Genomic DNA, 16,669 nt, shown 5'->3' on the forward strand with positions numbered 1-16,669 from the left:
AGTGCCTAGAGCATGAGAACTGATTCAGAAGACATCACCCGATACAAGATGCTCACTTTGAATTTTGGCTAGTCAAATATCATACAATTCTAAGGAAAGCTAAACTTTGTACCTTCAATATTATAGTTGGGAACAGACAGGTATTCACAGTGACACAGCTAATGAACAAAAATGAACAATTATTTACGTGATGGCATATTTACAGTGGTGCATTATTTATATTTTTGTGTCATTGGTGCCACCAATGTGCCCTCTTTCTGTCCCTGTGTATCAGTGCAGTCTTGTGTTCCACAGCTGGGGTCAAGAGAATCTGAGCTACAGTGGACCCCTTGGCCTTGTCCATGGTGACTCTGTTGATGATTGTGGATGGAGGGGCCAGACATGTTGAGTATGTCTCGAGTTGTATGAACATCGATGATCATGTTGAATGATAGAGCAGACTTAAAGGGTTGACTGACCTGCTCCTGCTCCTATAATTAATGTTTCTATGAGCAGCCAAAAGCAAGTGAACCGTCCTTTCCTGGAACTGCTGCAGGGCTGAGGGTAGCAGACAAGTGATGTGCTTACCAGCAGGTGCTTCTGACTCTAATGTGGTTAAAGTACTTACTAAAATGTTAGTCTCTGAGCTGGTGGGGAGTGCAGTAGACTGTCATGCCATTGACTATCCGTGCACTCTGCCTCAGAATTGGAGGGGAGAATGACTGTCACTGGCATGTCTTTGCGTATCAAGGAAGAAACACCCCACGTTACTGGCACTCTGGAGATTGGTGGAGACCAGGTATCTATTCAGTCTCAGGCAGGAGATAACCCAATAGTATTGGCAATTTGGGACATCATTGCCATGCACAAGCAGATACAGGAGCAACATGCAAATTTGTTGAGGTGACTGGCCCTCTTGACAGTGGAGACCATCATGAAGGCACAACAGAGACTGTGTCTTGAACAAAGATACAGTTTGTTGCATGTTAATAATTCATTCACCATGGGATTATGGGAGAGTAAAGCAACAATAGTTAATACTTCTCATTTGGCTTTTGAGACATGGATTTTGAGTATCTTCATGCCAATGAGGGCCAATACCTCTTCTATAAAGAATGGTGTACCTTGGGCACCTCACCACCCATTCTCAATTTTTTTCAGCCTTTTTATAGGCTGCTTTGTCCTGGATTCGATAAAGGGAAGGGTTGATAATGATGGAAGTGCTGGTACATTACTACTGGTGCAGGTGGGGCAGAAGTGGTGAGGTGTTCTGAGTGACTGAGTTTGCAATGCAGAGACCATGCAGAATGAGTAGTGTGGGGATCTGAGGGGAGAAAGAGCAAAGGAAGGTGCTGCAACCAGTGGTAAGAGTCAGAATGCCATAACCTTTGGTGGGAGGTCCAGTAGAACAGAAGGTGTGAGTGTGAGGTAGCAGAGAGATGGTAACATATACCATGGCAGAACAGGAAAAGTAATTGATTTTCTTGTGCAACTGCTGGGCATTCCTCTGGAATTCTGATACTCCTCTGAGCTGGGTGACAATGTTGGACAAGGCTGGTAGGATCTGGTGTCATAGCCTCCTCTGCCAGTCCTAAGGAAGGAGAACACCCTCCCGTGCACTACCCCAGACACCAGGCCCCTGAGTTCCCTGTCCCCAGAACAGGGCCGCAATTTCCCCCTGTCTGCCCTGTCTTCAGCAAATGTCTCATTCTGTGCAGGGTATTATCTAGACTGTGTGCACAATGGCATTTTGAACATGGTGCTTGCGACAGAGGTCAGGATATATCCTGGCTCATTCCTGACAGAATGAGTACTTCTGTCTACAGAAACTGAGACAATGAGGCTAGAACTCAGATATGCGGGGCAGCATAGGACCTGGTACCTAGTTAATAAAATGGGGTTGGCATGACAGTACAAGAAAACTCATTGGGCCTTACAGACAGAAACCCGACATGAAACTCAGCAAAAATTAGACTTCGCTGATTTGAGGTAGCATTCAGCCCCTAATTTTGCATTAAAATAAACCAGGAGATGCTGGGAAATGCTTGACAGATCAGACAGTGTCTATGAAAGGACAAACAGCGTTAACTTGTCAGCTTAAGGTATCCGGTAATAAAATCTCAGTTTTCGACTGATAATGAATTTCTATCAACTAATGAGTTAGCTGCAGGCAGAATCTTATTAAATATTTACGGTTCAGTAAGCTTATATCTGCAATTTTTGTTTCAAATTAAATAAAGCTAAAGAAAGCCTGCAATAACTTTTTTTTTGTGGAGTCTCATACAATTGTACATTTAACATCTTTTATTTTAAAAATGGAAAGTCATTTACATTGCTACTTTTCTGCTGAAAATACTTTACATCTGATCTTAATTTTCTCCACTGATTTTATTAAAAATATTGATTTACTTATTCATTTGTTTTTAGACTTATCTCTGGAAAGGCCCAGTGTTTATTTCCCATTTTTAATTGTCCTTAAGTAAGTGTGTGACAAGAATATAGAGATCTTTCAGGATGTATTGAGCATGCAGGATAACAGGGAGGGAGAATAATCAGTTGCACATTCAAGACAAGAGATTAGGAGTAATTTCTTCTCTTAGAGGTTTGTGAATCTTTGGAATTCTTTAACAAACATGGAGATTGCCAGAGAAACTCAGGAGGTCTGGCAGTATCTATGAAGAGAGAAACAGAATTAATATTTTGAGTCTGGTATGACAGTGAGCAAACTGATCTTGTCTGAAGAAGGATATTTGTTTTAGATTTCCAGTATCAGCAGTAGTTACAATAATCGAATCCCCATAGAATGGAAGCAGGTCATTTAGTCCATCACGTCCACATCGACCCTCCAAAGAATCCCACTCCTACCCTATCCTTGTAATCCTGCATTTCCCATGGCTAATCCACCTAGCCTGCACACTACTGGTAATTTAGTTTTACCAATAAACCTAACCTGCACGTCTTTGGACTGTGGGAGGAAATCACAGCACCTGAGGGACACAGGGGAGAGTGTGCAAATTCCACAGAGAGAGTCACCCGAGGGTGGAATTGAACCCATGTCCTTGATGCTGTGAGGCAGCAGTGCTCACCACTGAGCCACCCTTTACCTTTAATTCTGTGTTGTTTAACACAGAAGGCTGTTGAGGTTGGGTTAAGTATGTTACTGGCTGAGTTAGGCAGATTTTTAATCAGTCAGGGAATCAAGGGTTAGGGGCAAAAAGGTGGGCAAGTGAAGTTAAGGATTATCAGATTAGAGCTGTCAAAGAAGGTTACTTAGATTTTCTGTTATTGGAAATAATTGGCGCTTGGTACCTTTTGAGTGTGTATGCCACTTTATAACTTCAGTGAAATAGCAAACTTTATCATAGAAATGAGTGGCCTATTTCCATGAAACATATCCTCACTCTTCTTCTTGGAAAGTTTGAAGTTGTTGCAGAATTTGGCAAAATTAAACTATTTACATGGAGTCGGCACTTGCCAGCAAATTCAGAGTAGATAAACGACCACACACAACTGCCAATGTGGGGAAATGTTCGGAGTGCGAATTGGGATCAAAGGCAGTGAGGCAGATTGCAAATTCATTTAAACATATGGTGCTGTGTTTATTTTTAAGAGTGAGATACATTGAAACAGGTGATGTCTTTTTAAAGAGTGAGTCTCACTCTGAATGACTGAGTTGTTGGGTTTTATCGCACATCATGAGTCAGCAAATGTCAGGCAGGAAGAATGTTTGTTGTTTAGTGTCTAGTTTTCAGGGTTTTTTTGTGAGCAGTATTACTGCTCAGTATAAACTATACTTTGCCATTGCATCTTGTAATTCTCAAAACTTTGATCAATAGCTTCAGGAAGCTAATTGACAGATTTATTGTCACAAAGTTTACAATATCATCAATACACTGCAAGTGAGGAGGACAGTATGATTTACCTTAACTCTTGGCGAAAATCATCAAGTATGTCACTCTTACATAGAAAATTAAAATTGTTGAATAGAACTTCTTTCCTTACAGTATTCTTCAAAGGAAGTTTCATCTCAAATGTTTTCCACAAAGAAATGGTACATAATGTGGACTTAATCAGCTCAGTCTTGGTCAAACAATGAATTCAAGCAAGTACAATGAATTCTATAAATGCTAGACTGTATATGCTAAGGCTAATACTTCTGAGATTCAGGCATTTTATTGCGTGAAGAACAGAATGAGCTGGCCGATACGAGAAGAAACATTTTTCACTCAGCAAGCCTGAAAGTGTGGTGGGGACAGATTCAATAATGTACATGGAATTCTAGGAGTCCTTTCATTGAGACAACTTTGTTTAATTGGATCAGTTAATAATTTCAAACTTCAATTGATAGTGTTTTTGTTCAGTAAATGCATCAAAGGATATTTAATGATTTAGTTTTAATGTCATGGGAAGCAGTGATGTTGTCAGGAAAGCATAATAAATGGTGTGCTGATACATCTGAATTTGAGGATGATCATATATAAAACAAAAGAAATGCCACTGAAAGTATTTTCTTTTTAATCCACTTTCAGGTGTTAACTCATCCTCTGGTGTTAACACATTCTCTGATGTTAGTCCACTCTCTGGTGTTAGCTTACTCTCCGAGCACAAGTTGTGTCCTTTTTGAAAGTGTCTACACTTGAATGAAAACAAATGGACACACATTTTCATGAGAAGTTTATGAAGAGGGTCATACTGTATCCTGCTGCCCTTGTACATCTGGTGCCTGGAACTTTAATCTAGCCCAGTCCCATGGAATTAATATCTGTTATTTTCCAACTACAAAGCTCCTTGGCAAATGAGGTTATGTCACGACAACTCAGTTCCCAGAAATACACTTTATACTCTAATTGCAATCTCACTGACTTGGGCCACAAGCAAGTGTAGTTGATTCTGTAAATGCCAGTTTGTGTGTGCTAAGACTAGTACCTTCTAAGACTCAGGCATGTGAGTGAAGAAAAGAGTGAACTATTTTGTGTGAGGAGAGAAATTTTTCATTCAGGTGGATTCTGTCAAACAAATCAAAAAGGCATTGGGTTATTATTTTAAAAGGAAGAATGTGATGAGTTACAGGGAGAAGGCAGGAGAGAGTCATAGAGATTTACAGCACAGAAAAGGTCCCTGCAGCCCAGCACATCTACACAAGGAAAAGCAACCATCTAACTGTTCTGATCCCATTTTCCAGCAGTTAGTCCTTAGCTTTGTATGCCTTGGCACTGAAAGTGCACATCTAAATTTTTCTTAAATATTATGAAGGTTTCTGCCACAACCATCCTTGCAGACCATGATAACCACCACCCTCCAGATGAAAATATTTTTCTCACTTGCCCTCTGAATCTCCTTTCCCTTTTCTTATATCAATGCCCCTGGTCATTGATTCCTTCATCAAAGAGAAAGGTTTCTTCCTGTTTACTTCATCTATGCTCCTCATAAATTTTTACATCCCAACCATGTCCTCTCTCAATCTCCTCCCCTCTAAGGGAAACAATCCCAATTTGTCCAAATTCTGTTCATAACTGAAACTTTCCAGCCCAGGCAACAGCCGAGTAAATCTCCTCTGTACCATCTCCAGTGCTATCTCATCCCTCTTACAGTGTCAGAGAGTCATTCAGCACAGAAACAGAACCTTAGGTCCAACTAGTCTGTGCCGAACAAGTTTCCCAAACTAAATGAGTCTCACTTGCCCTCATTTGGCTTATATCCCTTTAACACTTTCCTATTCACATACCTATCCAAATGTCTTTTAAATGTTGTAACATTACCTGCATCTACCACTTCCTCCGACAGTTCATTCTGCATTCTGGAATGACCATTCTCTGTGTGAAAAGCTTTCCCCCCAGAACCCTTTTAAATTTTTCTCCTCTCTGCTTAAAATTATGCTGTCTATTTTTGAACTCATCCACAGAGGAGAAAAGATTTTTGCTATTCATCTTATCACGGTTTTTTAAATCTCTATAAGGTCAACCCTCAACCTGCCATTCTCCAGTGGAAAGATGTTCCAGCTTATCCGGCCTTTCTTTTAATAACCAAAACCCTCCAGATGGCAAGAACCTGGTAACTCTTTTATGAACCTTCTCAAACTTAATAATATCCTTCCTATATATTGAGGATTCCAGAACTGCACACTGAAATGACTCCACAGTATTTGCACATGGAAATTCCTTGACACTAATCCAACTTCCTCAGAGCGAGTAAACATAATAATGGATGGCATGGTAGCTCAGTAGTTAGCACTGCTGCCTCACAGCACCAGGGAGCTAGGTTCAATTCCAATATCAGGTGACTGATTGTGTGGAGTTTGCAAGTTCTCCCCATGTTTGCGTGGATTCCCACTGGTTGCTTTGCTTTCCTCCCACCGTCTGAGGATGTTCAAGTTAGGTGAATCGACCATGCTAAATTGCTCATTGTGTCCAGGAACATGCATTAGCTATGGGAAATGCAGGGTTACAGGGATAAAGTAGGGGTGTAGTCTAGGTGGGATGGTCTTTGGAGGTTTTGTGTGGGCTTGATGGGCCGAATGGTCTGATTTCTTACAGGAGGGGTTCTATGATTTTGACAACCTCTGCCACTCCGTGTATATTTCAACCAGATTAACAGCCCCAATCAGGGAACTCATGTACTGTTACATCCACTTGGCTGACCTTGTTACAATCACTATACACACAATAACATTTTATACAGTTCCATCACCAGCTCTCTGCTCCATGCATTAATTAATAAAGGCAAGTATACTAAATGCTATCTTAACCGCTTTACCGATTTGTTCTGATACCTTAAGGGACCAGTGTACATGCATACCAAGGTCCCACTGATTCTCAATGTTTTTGCAGGTCCTACAGTTAATCAAATTTCCCTGAATTGGGTGTCCTGCCAATCCATCACCTCACATTGATCCATATTGAATACCATTTGCCAACTGATCAGCTCATCTGACCGACCTGTCCATATCTTCTTATAGTCTAAGGCGATCCTCGTCACTGTTTACTACTGTACCAACTGGTGTATGGTCTGCAAGAGACCAAGTAAACTGTTCCTTCAGAAAGCCAGCACATAACTAAAGGGTTTGAATGGCCCACTGTAAGCATTCTGTGATTTTAGCTTTTATATAAGAGCGGTTCGCACTATGTAAACTTTTTATTTTGAGGGGTGCATTCTGGAACTGAAGATGGTAAATTATGGACGCTTTTGTTTTGATAGAGGGCCTTAGAAAGTCTTGTACAGGCAGATGACTGAAAATTTACCTTTATGTGCAAAAAACGGGAAGAAGTCTTTGGTTTCTTCAGAATAACATAGCTCTGTGGGCGGCACTGTGGCACAGTGGTTAGACTGCTGCCTCACAGCACCAGAGACCCAGGTTCAATTCCTGCCTCAGGTGACTCTCTGTGTGGAGTTTGCACATTCTCCCCATGTCTGCGTGGGTTTCTCCCACAATCCAAAAGTGTGCAGGTTAGGTGAATTGGCCATGCCAAATTGCTCGTAGTGTTAGGGGAATGGGTCCGGGTGGGTTGCGCTTCGGTGTGGACTTTTTGGGCCGAAGGGCCTGTTTCCACACTGTAAATAATCTAATCTAATCAGGACCTCTGACCGTAACCACTGACAAGGAAAACAAAAGTGTCTGAGTGAACAGAAGGCACTTGCAGTGAAGATGCAATAGAATTGTTTTTATATAACAAAACCTCTTGATGTCTCAGAACTGCTAAATACATTGGCTACTTTACACAAATAGAGCCTTGACTTGGTGGGCCCTAGTTCTTTATCCAGTGGATGAAATATTTGCAAACCTTGCAATTTTCGTGTATCAAAGGGATTATTTTTGTCATTTTTTTTGCTATTAAATATATTGATGTACTGCAAGATAAATAGAAAGCTGTAAAACATGTAAAACTTTGGTAAAGATTTCTGTTGGATGCATTTTATGTGAGATTGAAATGAATTATTTTCATGTATGTTAATTGTCTGATACCATTTGTCACTGAAAAAGGGTTAGTGTTCTTAAAAGTTCAATGTGGCAGTTCGCAAGGAAATATTTCAAATGTTCTCAATCCTTTTGTACCAATTGAACCAAAAATGCTTTACATTGTTAAAGATAAATCATATGCATTAATAAATAGAAATGATTTTATGAATTTAGAATCTTTTGGCCACTTCCTTTTCATTACTTTTTTATAAATGTCTCTTTCTTTTACTCAAAAGCTACGCAAGGCTGTCATGGATCACATCTCTGACTCGTTTTTGGAGACCAATGTCCCTCTTTTGGTGCTTATTGAGGCAGCAAAGAGCGGCAATGAAAAGGAGGTGAAAGAATATGCACAAGTCTTCCGTGAACATGCCAACAAACTGGTTGAGGTGAGTGTGTGTTGCAATTCAGATACTAGTGCTTTAATTCATGAACTCTGGATATGTAGCAGAAACTCAGAGGTTTTAATGGCTGAAGTCATCATCTACTTTCATCAGCTTTGCAACCCAGAAGATGCAAGACTCCATTCTCAGTTATGTCACCCTGCTGTTCAGGGCAACAGATGGTAGTCTCTGATGTGGCCTGTGTACGTGTGTAGAAGTTGAGTAAAGCAAGGACTCATGCATCATCTATTGCATCACAATGTAAGCTTTATTCTGACTTGCTGCCTAACTCACATGGAAATAGCCAGTGGGTGAAGTTGCAGAGAACTGTCAGCCCTCTTTAAATAAAACCTCACTGAGACTGAACATAATCTAGCTTGTGTATGGGAAGACACTGTCAATGATAAAAAAAACCACAACAAAAATCATAGTAAAAATTGATGAATACTACAGTTGAAGTGAGAGTTTGAAATTGTTGCCTGATTTTAACCAAACCTCAAAACATACTCTCTTCTCAGCTGATCCTACAATTAAACATTTTGCAGAGTGAAATTTTCTAATATACATACATTTATTTAGTTTACCACTGTTTTGTATCAGACTGAATAGATTAATTATGAAGAGCTCATGTACCCTAGGGCATGTCCAACTGTACAGAACATTTAATTGCGCATAATTTTTCAACGTCTATGTGGCCCTCCGAAAATATTGTACATATTTTAAGATGCTGTTCAAGATAGTTTGCCTGACAATTTTGAAGTTGTCTATATCTTTAGATAGTCCTTTCCAACTTATGCATTCGGTTTCAAATCAAACTTGATAATGACTTTGTCTTACAGCATGGGAAAGCTGTTATATCCAGCCATGCTGGTTGTTCGATTCTTTCAAGACCTGATCATCTCTTCAAGGATAGATACAGCTTCCCATATTCTCCATCAATCTGGTAGACTCAAGTTTTTACTTGTGGAAAGGGAAGTGATTTGGTGTCTAGAAAAGGCCTTCTGGTCCAGCTCTGTAAAGAGTTCAGATCTGGCCTATTGTATTATTTGAAGGGATCAACACATGCTCAAACTAAATGGGAGATTTATCATCCATGGATGCAGAACAACCCTGACAGAGTCGTAAGCTGAATTTGTCTGCAAGCTTCTGGATTTTGCGATTGAAGCAAGAATTTCACAAGAATGTCGCAGGACAAACATTAATAGGGACATAGAAAACATACAAATTCTTGAGATATATACAGGACAAGAACAAAATATGCATAAGAGGCATAAGTTGATTTGAGGGGTGAGGGAATGATTTCAGGTATGAAGTGGCATAGACATTGCAACCAACTAAATCTCAGATAAATACAATGACTAGGGGAAATCTTGAATACAAAGGAACAACAGAGTGATCTCAGGCACTGAGCAGTTAAAAGAAATTTTGGATGTGCATGTGGAGGGGGGAATTATGCTGCAGAGGGATCTAAAAATTCTGAGTTGGCAAAGCACTGGCGAATAGACTATAGTACTGGAAAATGCCCATTTTGAAAAGAAAAATCAAAAAGAAGTCGATTACCCAAGTTGTGAAAGATTGCAGAACTGTGAGATGGATGTCGTTATGACTAAATTATGAAAGTTAATGTACAGATGCAGCAAGTAATTAGGAATGTTAATAGAATATTCTCATTTACCATAAGGAGAATTGAATCCAAAAGTGGGGAAGTTATTGTCAGTTATGAAGGGCACAATTACAACTATTGATGAAGAGATCTGGTACCGCCCCTAGTGTATTACTGCAGCCTTGAGTGGCCGGTGGAAAAGGATGTTTGAGGACAACATCAGACCCGACACTAAGATCATGGTGTGCAGAGCTGTGGTGGTTCCTGTCCTTGTATGTGGCTTTTAGATATGGACTGTCTGCAGCAGATATCTCAAGGCGCTGGAGCAGTACCATCAACGCTGCCTATGCAAGATCCTAAGAATCCGCTGGGAAGAAAGATACACCAACACCAGTGTCCTTGACCATTTTCTCAGCATCGAGGCATTGAAGGCCCTCGATTGGCTATGATGGGCTGGACACATTGTCTGCATTATCGACAGGAGACTTTCCAAGCAGGTGCCCTACTTCCAGTTTCAAAATGAAATGAGTGCACTAGGTGGACAGAGGAGGCATTTCAGGGATACCCCCAAGGTCTCACTGACAAAGTGCGACATTCCCAAAGACACCTGGAAATCACTGGCCAAAGTCCGTCCAAAGTGGAGGATGAGCATCTGGGAAAGGGTTGCCGCCAGGAAAAAGCGTAAGCCGGGCAAAAACAAGGAAAGGAGCATGCCATATTAATGCCCCCCCCCCCCCCCCCCCCACTTCCTGGGACCACCTTCTGCCTGATGTGTAACAGAGCCTGTGGAAGCCGCATCTGTCTGTACAGAGAATGGAAGAGAGTTATCCTTGTCTGTGAGGGACTGCCAATGAACAAAAAACAGAGCACTGGTAACACCATACTTGGAGTGCTTTGGAAGTACTTCAGAGAAGATGTACCAGAATATTAACTGGAATGAGTGGATTGTCTTATAAGAAAAGGTTAGACAGGTTAACTTGTATTCACTGGAGCTTAGAAGAGTAAGAAGCAATTTAACTAAAACATATAAGATCCTGAGAGGTGTTGATAGGGTCGATGTAAAGAGAATGCTTTCTCTTGTTGGAGAATTTAGAAACAGGGTAACTAATTAAAAATCAGAAGTTATTTTTAAAACAGAAGTGAGTCAATTTTTTTTCTCTCAGAAAATCAAGAATATTTGGAACTCTTCCTGAAATGTTTGAAAGCAGATTCCTTGTATAACTTGAAGATAGAGGAAGATAGATTTTGGTTAAGCCAAGGGATGAAAGCTTACCAGCTGTATGTGGGAATGTGGATTTGAGGTTATGATCATGTCAGCGATGAAGTATTGAATGGTGCAGCACATTTGAGTGTCTGAATGGCCTGTTTTGATACCTTCATCGGTTTTGTTTTTATTCATTCGTGGACATCATTGGCAGGCCAGCATTTCTTGCCTATCCAAAATTCCCTTGAACTGAGTGGCTTGCTTGGTCACTTGAGAGTCAACCACATTGCTATGATGGGAAAGCAAATCTTAGCTTGTCTTATACACTTCATGCTAAGGTCCTAGGGAGTGTTGCTGAACAAATATTCACCCCTTTCACCACCAATCAGTAGTAACAGTGTGCAATATCTATAAGATGCACTGCAGAAATTCACAAAGGCTCCTTAGACTGCACCTTCCAAACTCATGACCACTACGATCTGACAGGAGATGGACAGTAAGTACATGGAAACACCATCATCTGCAAATTCCCCTCCACGTTACTTGCAATCCTGACTTGGGAATGTATCACTATTTTGAAATAGAAATAGCTGGAAAAACAGACCAGGTTTGGCAGCATCTGTAGAGAGAAATCCGAGTTGACACTTTTAAAGAAGGATTGTTGGGCTTGAAATGTTAACTCTGGTTTCTCTCCACAGATGCTGCCAGATCTCATAGAGTTATACAACACAGAAACAGACCTTTTGGTCCAACTCATCTCTGCCAACTAGATATCCTAAACTAATCTAGTCCCATTTTCCAGCATTTACCCTCAAAACCTTTCCTATTTATATACCCATCCAGATGTCTTTTAAATGTTGGAATTGTACCAGCCTCCACCACTTTGTCTGACAGCTCATTCCACACACACACCACTCTCTGCATGAAGAAGTTACCCCTCAGGTCCCTTTTAAATCTTTCCCCTCTGACCTTCAACCTATGTTGTCTAGTTTTTGACTGCTGCTGGGTTTTTCCAGCACTTGCTGTTTTTGTTTCAGAGTTCTAGCATCTGCAGTTCTTGCAGTTTTTTTGTTTAGTATATCACTGTTTTTCAGTGTCACTATGTCTTGGAACCCTGGGACTCCTGCCCTAACATTATTCGGTCTGTTTCCACCAAATGGGTTACAGTGGTTCAAGAGACAACAAAGAAGGCAACACCTTCTCAAAGGCAATAAATACTGCCCCAGACAGCAACATCCATTTCCCATGAATGAGTTTTTTTTTTAAATCCCATTTATGTAGTCTTGCTTTGCTTTTTTTAAATGTTCTGTTCAGTCTTCTTGTTTGCACATTTGTCCTATTTTATGCAGTTCCTTTATGTTTGATACTATCTTTAACCTTTCTAATTAGCCACATGTGGTGGTTCCCTCCCTTTGAATTTTTGTAACGTTTGGAATATCAGACGAAAAGACAACACATAAATAAGCATAACACAAGCAGTAACTCCTAATTAGTTTATCCATGATAAATTCCAAAAGTGATAAAGCATCCCTTGATCCATACATCAGCAAGATCAGAACCTTCCCAGCCATTGAGAGACATGGGCATTGGCAAGAAAGTTGGGTGAATCATGTGAGGTCATCAGTATGGAGATTCCTGATTTTTCCCATCATTATTTAGAATGTCGAGTCGAGATTCACATGTTGGAGCAGTGAGAGGCCTATTTGCAAACATGAGTGTGCAAAAGCATCATCATTATTATTGATCTACAGTTTAGGATTCTCCAACCTGCCACATAGAAACTAGACAACAACAGTTCCTGACATGAAAGAAACAGCAGGAACCTGGTGACTCCAGTTTGCCACCTTCTTCTCTCATCCTCTGATGGACACTAGATAAGAACACTCCATAGGCAGTGACTACATGTACCTTCCATTGGCAAAATATGGTGTCATTTTCCCATGGTGTGACATGTCTGGGGTGATTTTTGCCTCAAACACCAGAGTGGCACACCAGCATTATTTTTTTTGATCCCTTCACTTGTGCATTCCTGGCAAAGGAACTACATACATGTCTTTTGCCTAGGCAGTCTTATTTTACCTTGCATAATATCCACAGTCAGTAACTCATGGAAGGTGGTTTACATTTTTGCATTGTATCTCCACCTTTGAAGTATTTCTCTGAAATTCCTTGATATTTTAAATTCAGACATCCCATAGTCTCTCCCTTGAGGTTGGGTGTAATCCACACAGGCCATTTCCAGTCACATATGTCCTTCATGTATGTACTTCCAGGCTTATGTACCTTTTTTTTAAATACTATCTTACTTAAAAGTTCAAATGCCCATAAGTAATTTGGGGTTATGATATTGTCTTGAAGACATTGGATATAATACACACAAATAAAGATCCTTGAGAACAGGATCAAAGTCTATAGTTAATGATATACTAATTACAGAATGGATTTGTTTTGAGTTAAATGAAGCACCATCATTCTTCAATTTAAATCAATGTTTACAGAGTCAGAGTTCAATAAAGGTTTTCTTAAAATTATCAGTGAAACAGAAACAAGATGTTAAAAATAAAATTGCAAAAACTAGTCATTTTCCAACTGTGTTCTACACTCTTGGGTTTGTCTCTTTCCTTGTTGCAAAATGATTATTTGTCATCAATTTAACCAGATCTTTAAATTAATTGGTATTATGTTTGCTGGGAGGTTGTTCTATATTATACCACTTCATTAGTTTCTTCTAATCTATGGCTGCAATTGATCTCTGATTTTTTTTTTCGATTTAACCAAGCATTTTTGCTTTCTAAATACCAATTCAAATTTTCATGCTTTCGAAATGCAAAGAAGGAGGTAATAAGTGTTTGTGAACTCTGGTGAACAGCCAGAAGAGCTGTGCATTGACATATTTGACTTGCAGCGACATCTTTCATGGCTGGACTTTGCATCTTTAAAGCAATGGCAGAAGCATTTGTCCCTTTAATGATTTATGAATCTGACTTCAAATCATAATGACTTTTTCACATTCCATGCTTTCTATCCTTATCCAATTTCAACTCTTTCCCTAAGTGATTTCTGAAATCGCCTGTATCAACATTCTTCAGCACTGGGGATTTCTATGAACATTGCTCACTCTTCTAGTTATGCTTCATAGCCATCAACGCAAGCATTGGCATGTTCCTGTGTGAGTCTTAATCCATTGGGATTAACCTGAAAATTGAATGTAATAAGAAGCCTGGATCAAAGACAGGACTAGAAAGATGAACGAGTTTGCTTCTCATTACCCAAGACGTATGATTAATTTTTTGTTTACCAGAAAAGGAATAAAATTTCAATTGGCTTCACCATTCTAATAATTTATTACACAGATACTTCTTCCACAGTTGTAACTTGTTTAAAAAATGTCTTAGAATTGGTTGCAAAAATATATGTTTCGATTCCATTAGCTTTGATGATGCCCCTCTAGACAGAGGATGGCTTTAGTGAACGCATGGATGATTATAGTGTAGAATGACCCTTTGATAGCTGTCTATTTGAAGAGTACTGATAATTCACTAGTGAGGAAAAAGAATGACTCTAGCTAACTTTGGGTATTATTTGAGAAGTGCATTCAGGTCAATATTGCAGTGTGCTACAGTTTCTTAGCTCTCTCATCAGTCTGGACTTCAAGGGAACACATTGTTCAAATATTCTAGAATCCGTCCAAAATTCAAATTGTTAGTTAAATATAATATAATTATATAATTAAATATTATATAATTACAATTCAGCTGTTTTTCATTGGCTGTAAAGTGCCAAGGGGCATCCTGTGGTTCAGAGCTTTCTTTCTCCCTTATCCTTTATGGGATGTGGGCATTGCTAGCTCAGCCAGCATTTCTTGTCTATCCCTAATTGCCCTCGAACTGACTGGCTTAACTCCTTTACGGGGAATCACTATTTAATCTCCCTATGGAACTTGTTGAGTATAAATTCCCATAATGACAGGCAATGGCCTGCCCAATTAGAACTCCTCACCTATGTATAGCCTAGGTACGCCTAGGTGGCTATATTTTGGTGTTCAACAATAAGTGATGATACTTTCCAGTCAGGCTTCCTGAGTTATTGCATTGGCGCGAGAGTAACAAAATGTTTTGGACAGCTTTGCCTTTCAGTGAAGCCGATAAGACAATGCTGAGGAAATATTGGAAATACTGTGGTTTGAGAAACTGGAACCTTATGATGCACGTTTTGAGAATTGGGCCCAGAATGTAGAAAGAACGAGATACTTTTTTCAGATAAACTTTTTTTTGGAAGGGATCACCAATAAAATGTCATTCTCTTGACCACTTGTGAGGCACAACATTCAGTATGCTAGAGTTCAATCTTCCTGGCAACGCCAGAGTCAAAATTCTTTAATGAACTGATAAGCTGTGATAGCAGATCACTATGACCCCTAATGATTTGTTATATTAAAGCATTATATGTTTAAACTGGCAAATACACTTGCTGGGAAGCCAATTACTGAAGTCTTGACAAGACTGCAGAAATTGTTAGCACTTTGGGAAAGGTTAGGCGATTGCTTAGTTTGTAGAACCAGTAATATTGAAACCTAAAAGAAGCTTCTGACTGAACCAGATCTGAACCTTAGAGGAAATTACTGACTGAACCGGATCTGAACCTCAAGAAAGTCATAAAACTGGCCCTTTCCTATGAAAACAGAAAAAAGGGCTTAGGAGCTTTAGGAGTTCATGGATGGTACTGTCCTCACATTGGGCTACCTCCATACTGCAGAGTCAAATGCCCACGGGAGAATACTTGTGGTTCCTGTTGGTTTCCAAGGAAAGATGATTGGAGTTAAAGGTTGCCAAGTTCTGGAACTGGACCGGAGGTTTCTGAAAAGTAAAGTGAGTAGCAATAATGTCCATATCGCATTTGTAGTCACGGGGTCTGCACCAGACAAGGCTACCAAAACTGGCAAAGTGCATACTGTACAGGCAAAAGGGCAGTCACCTGAAAACAGAGCTTTGTAAATAAATCAGTCTGAGGATGAGGAATTGATACAACTAAATCGTATCACTGTTCCGAGAGTGACCCCAATTAAGATAACCATTTTGATAAATGGCAATTCTCTAGATATGGAGTTAGACACAGCTACCACTCTATCTATTATTGGGAAGAAGACCTTTGAAACTCCAGCAAGCCATCTTACCTTTAACCCTACGAGGCACCGAGGCTAGATCAGCCACAGACTGTGGAGCCTTTCCGTACTATCAAGGCAGCTATGACCCCAATTTTGCATGGGTAACAGACAGTCTGATTCCCTGTAATTATGATGCAAAGACCAAATCCCATCCTTTTGGGAAGGGACTAGCTACAAAAGATCAGCTAGGTGTGACAACAAATGTTTGAAAGGGTACCGGCGACCTATGTGAAGTCATTGCGAAGTAACTTGACAAGTTTCAAGACGGCCTCGGGAAGATAAAAGGTGCCGGGGTCAAGATCTACATAGACCCAGAGGCTCCATTTAAACACCTCAAGACATGACCAGTCGCCTATGTGCAATGCATCAGAGTAGAGTCTGA

The 16,669-nt window shown here is 40.0% G+C and overlaps 1 protein-coding gene across 1 annotated transcript in view; it reads left to right on the forward strand.

Moving 5' to 3' along the window:
* The window catches only part of ctnna2 (catenin (cadherin-associated protein), alpha 2), a 1,293,121-nt gene that overhangs the window by 756,321 nt on the left and 520,131 nt on the right, over positions 1–16,669 (forward strand). Inside the window, exon 9 of the mRNA XM_087995417.1 lies at positions 8,170–8,322. Within this exon, the coding sequence (XP_087851543.1) occupies positions 8,170–8,322 (153 nt within the window). The remainder of the gene's footprint in view (positions 1–8,169; positions 8,323–16,669) is intronic.

The sequence above is a fragment of the Chiloscyllium plagiosum genome, unplaced genomic scaffold (genome assembly GCF_037043375.1).
Source record: "Chiloscyllium plagiosum isolate Xiang-an unplaced genomic scaffold, Cpla_swu_hap1 HiC_scaffold_1, whole genome shotgun sequence".
Taxonomy (NCBI): Eukaryota; Metazoa; Chordata; class Chondrichthyes; order Orectolobiformes; family Hemiscylliidae; genus Chiloscyllium; species Chiloscyllium plagiosum.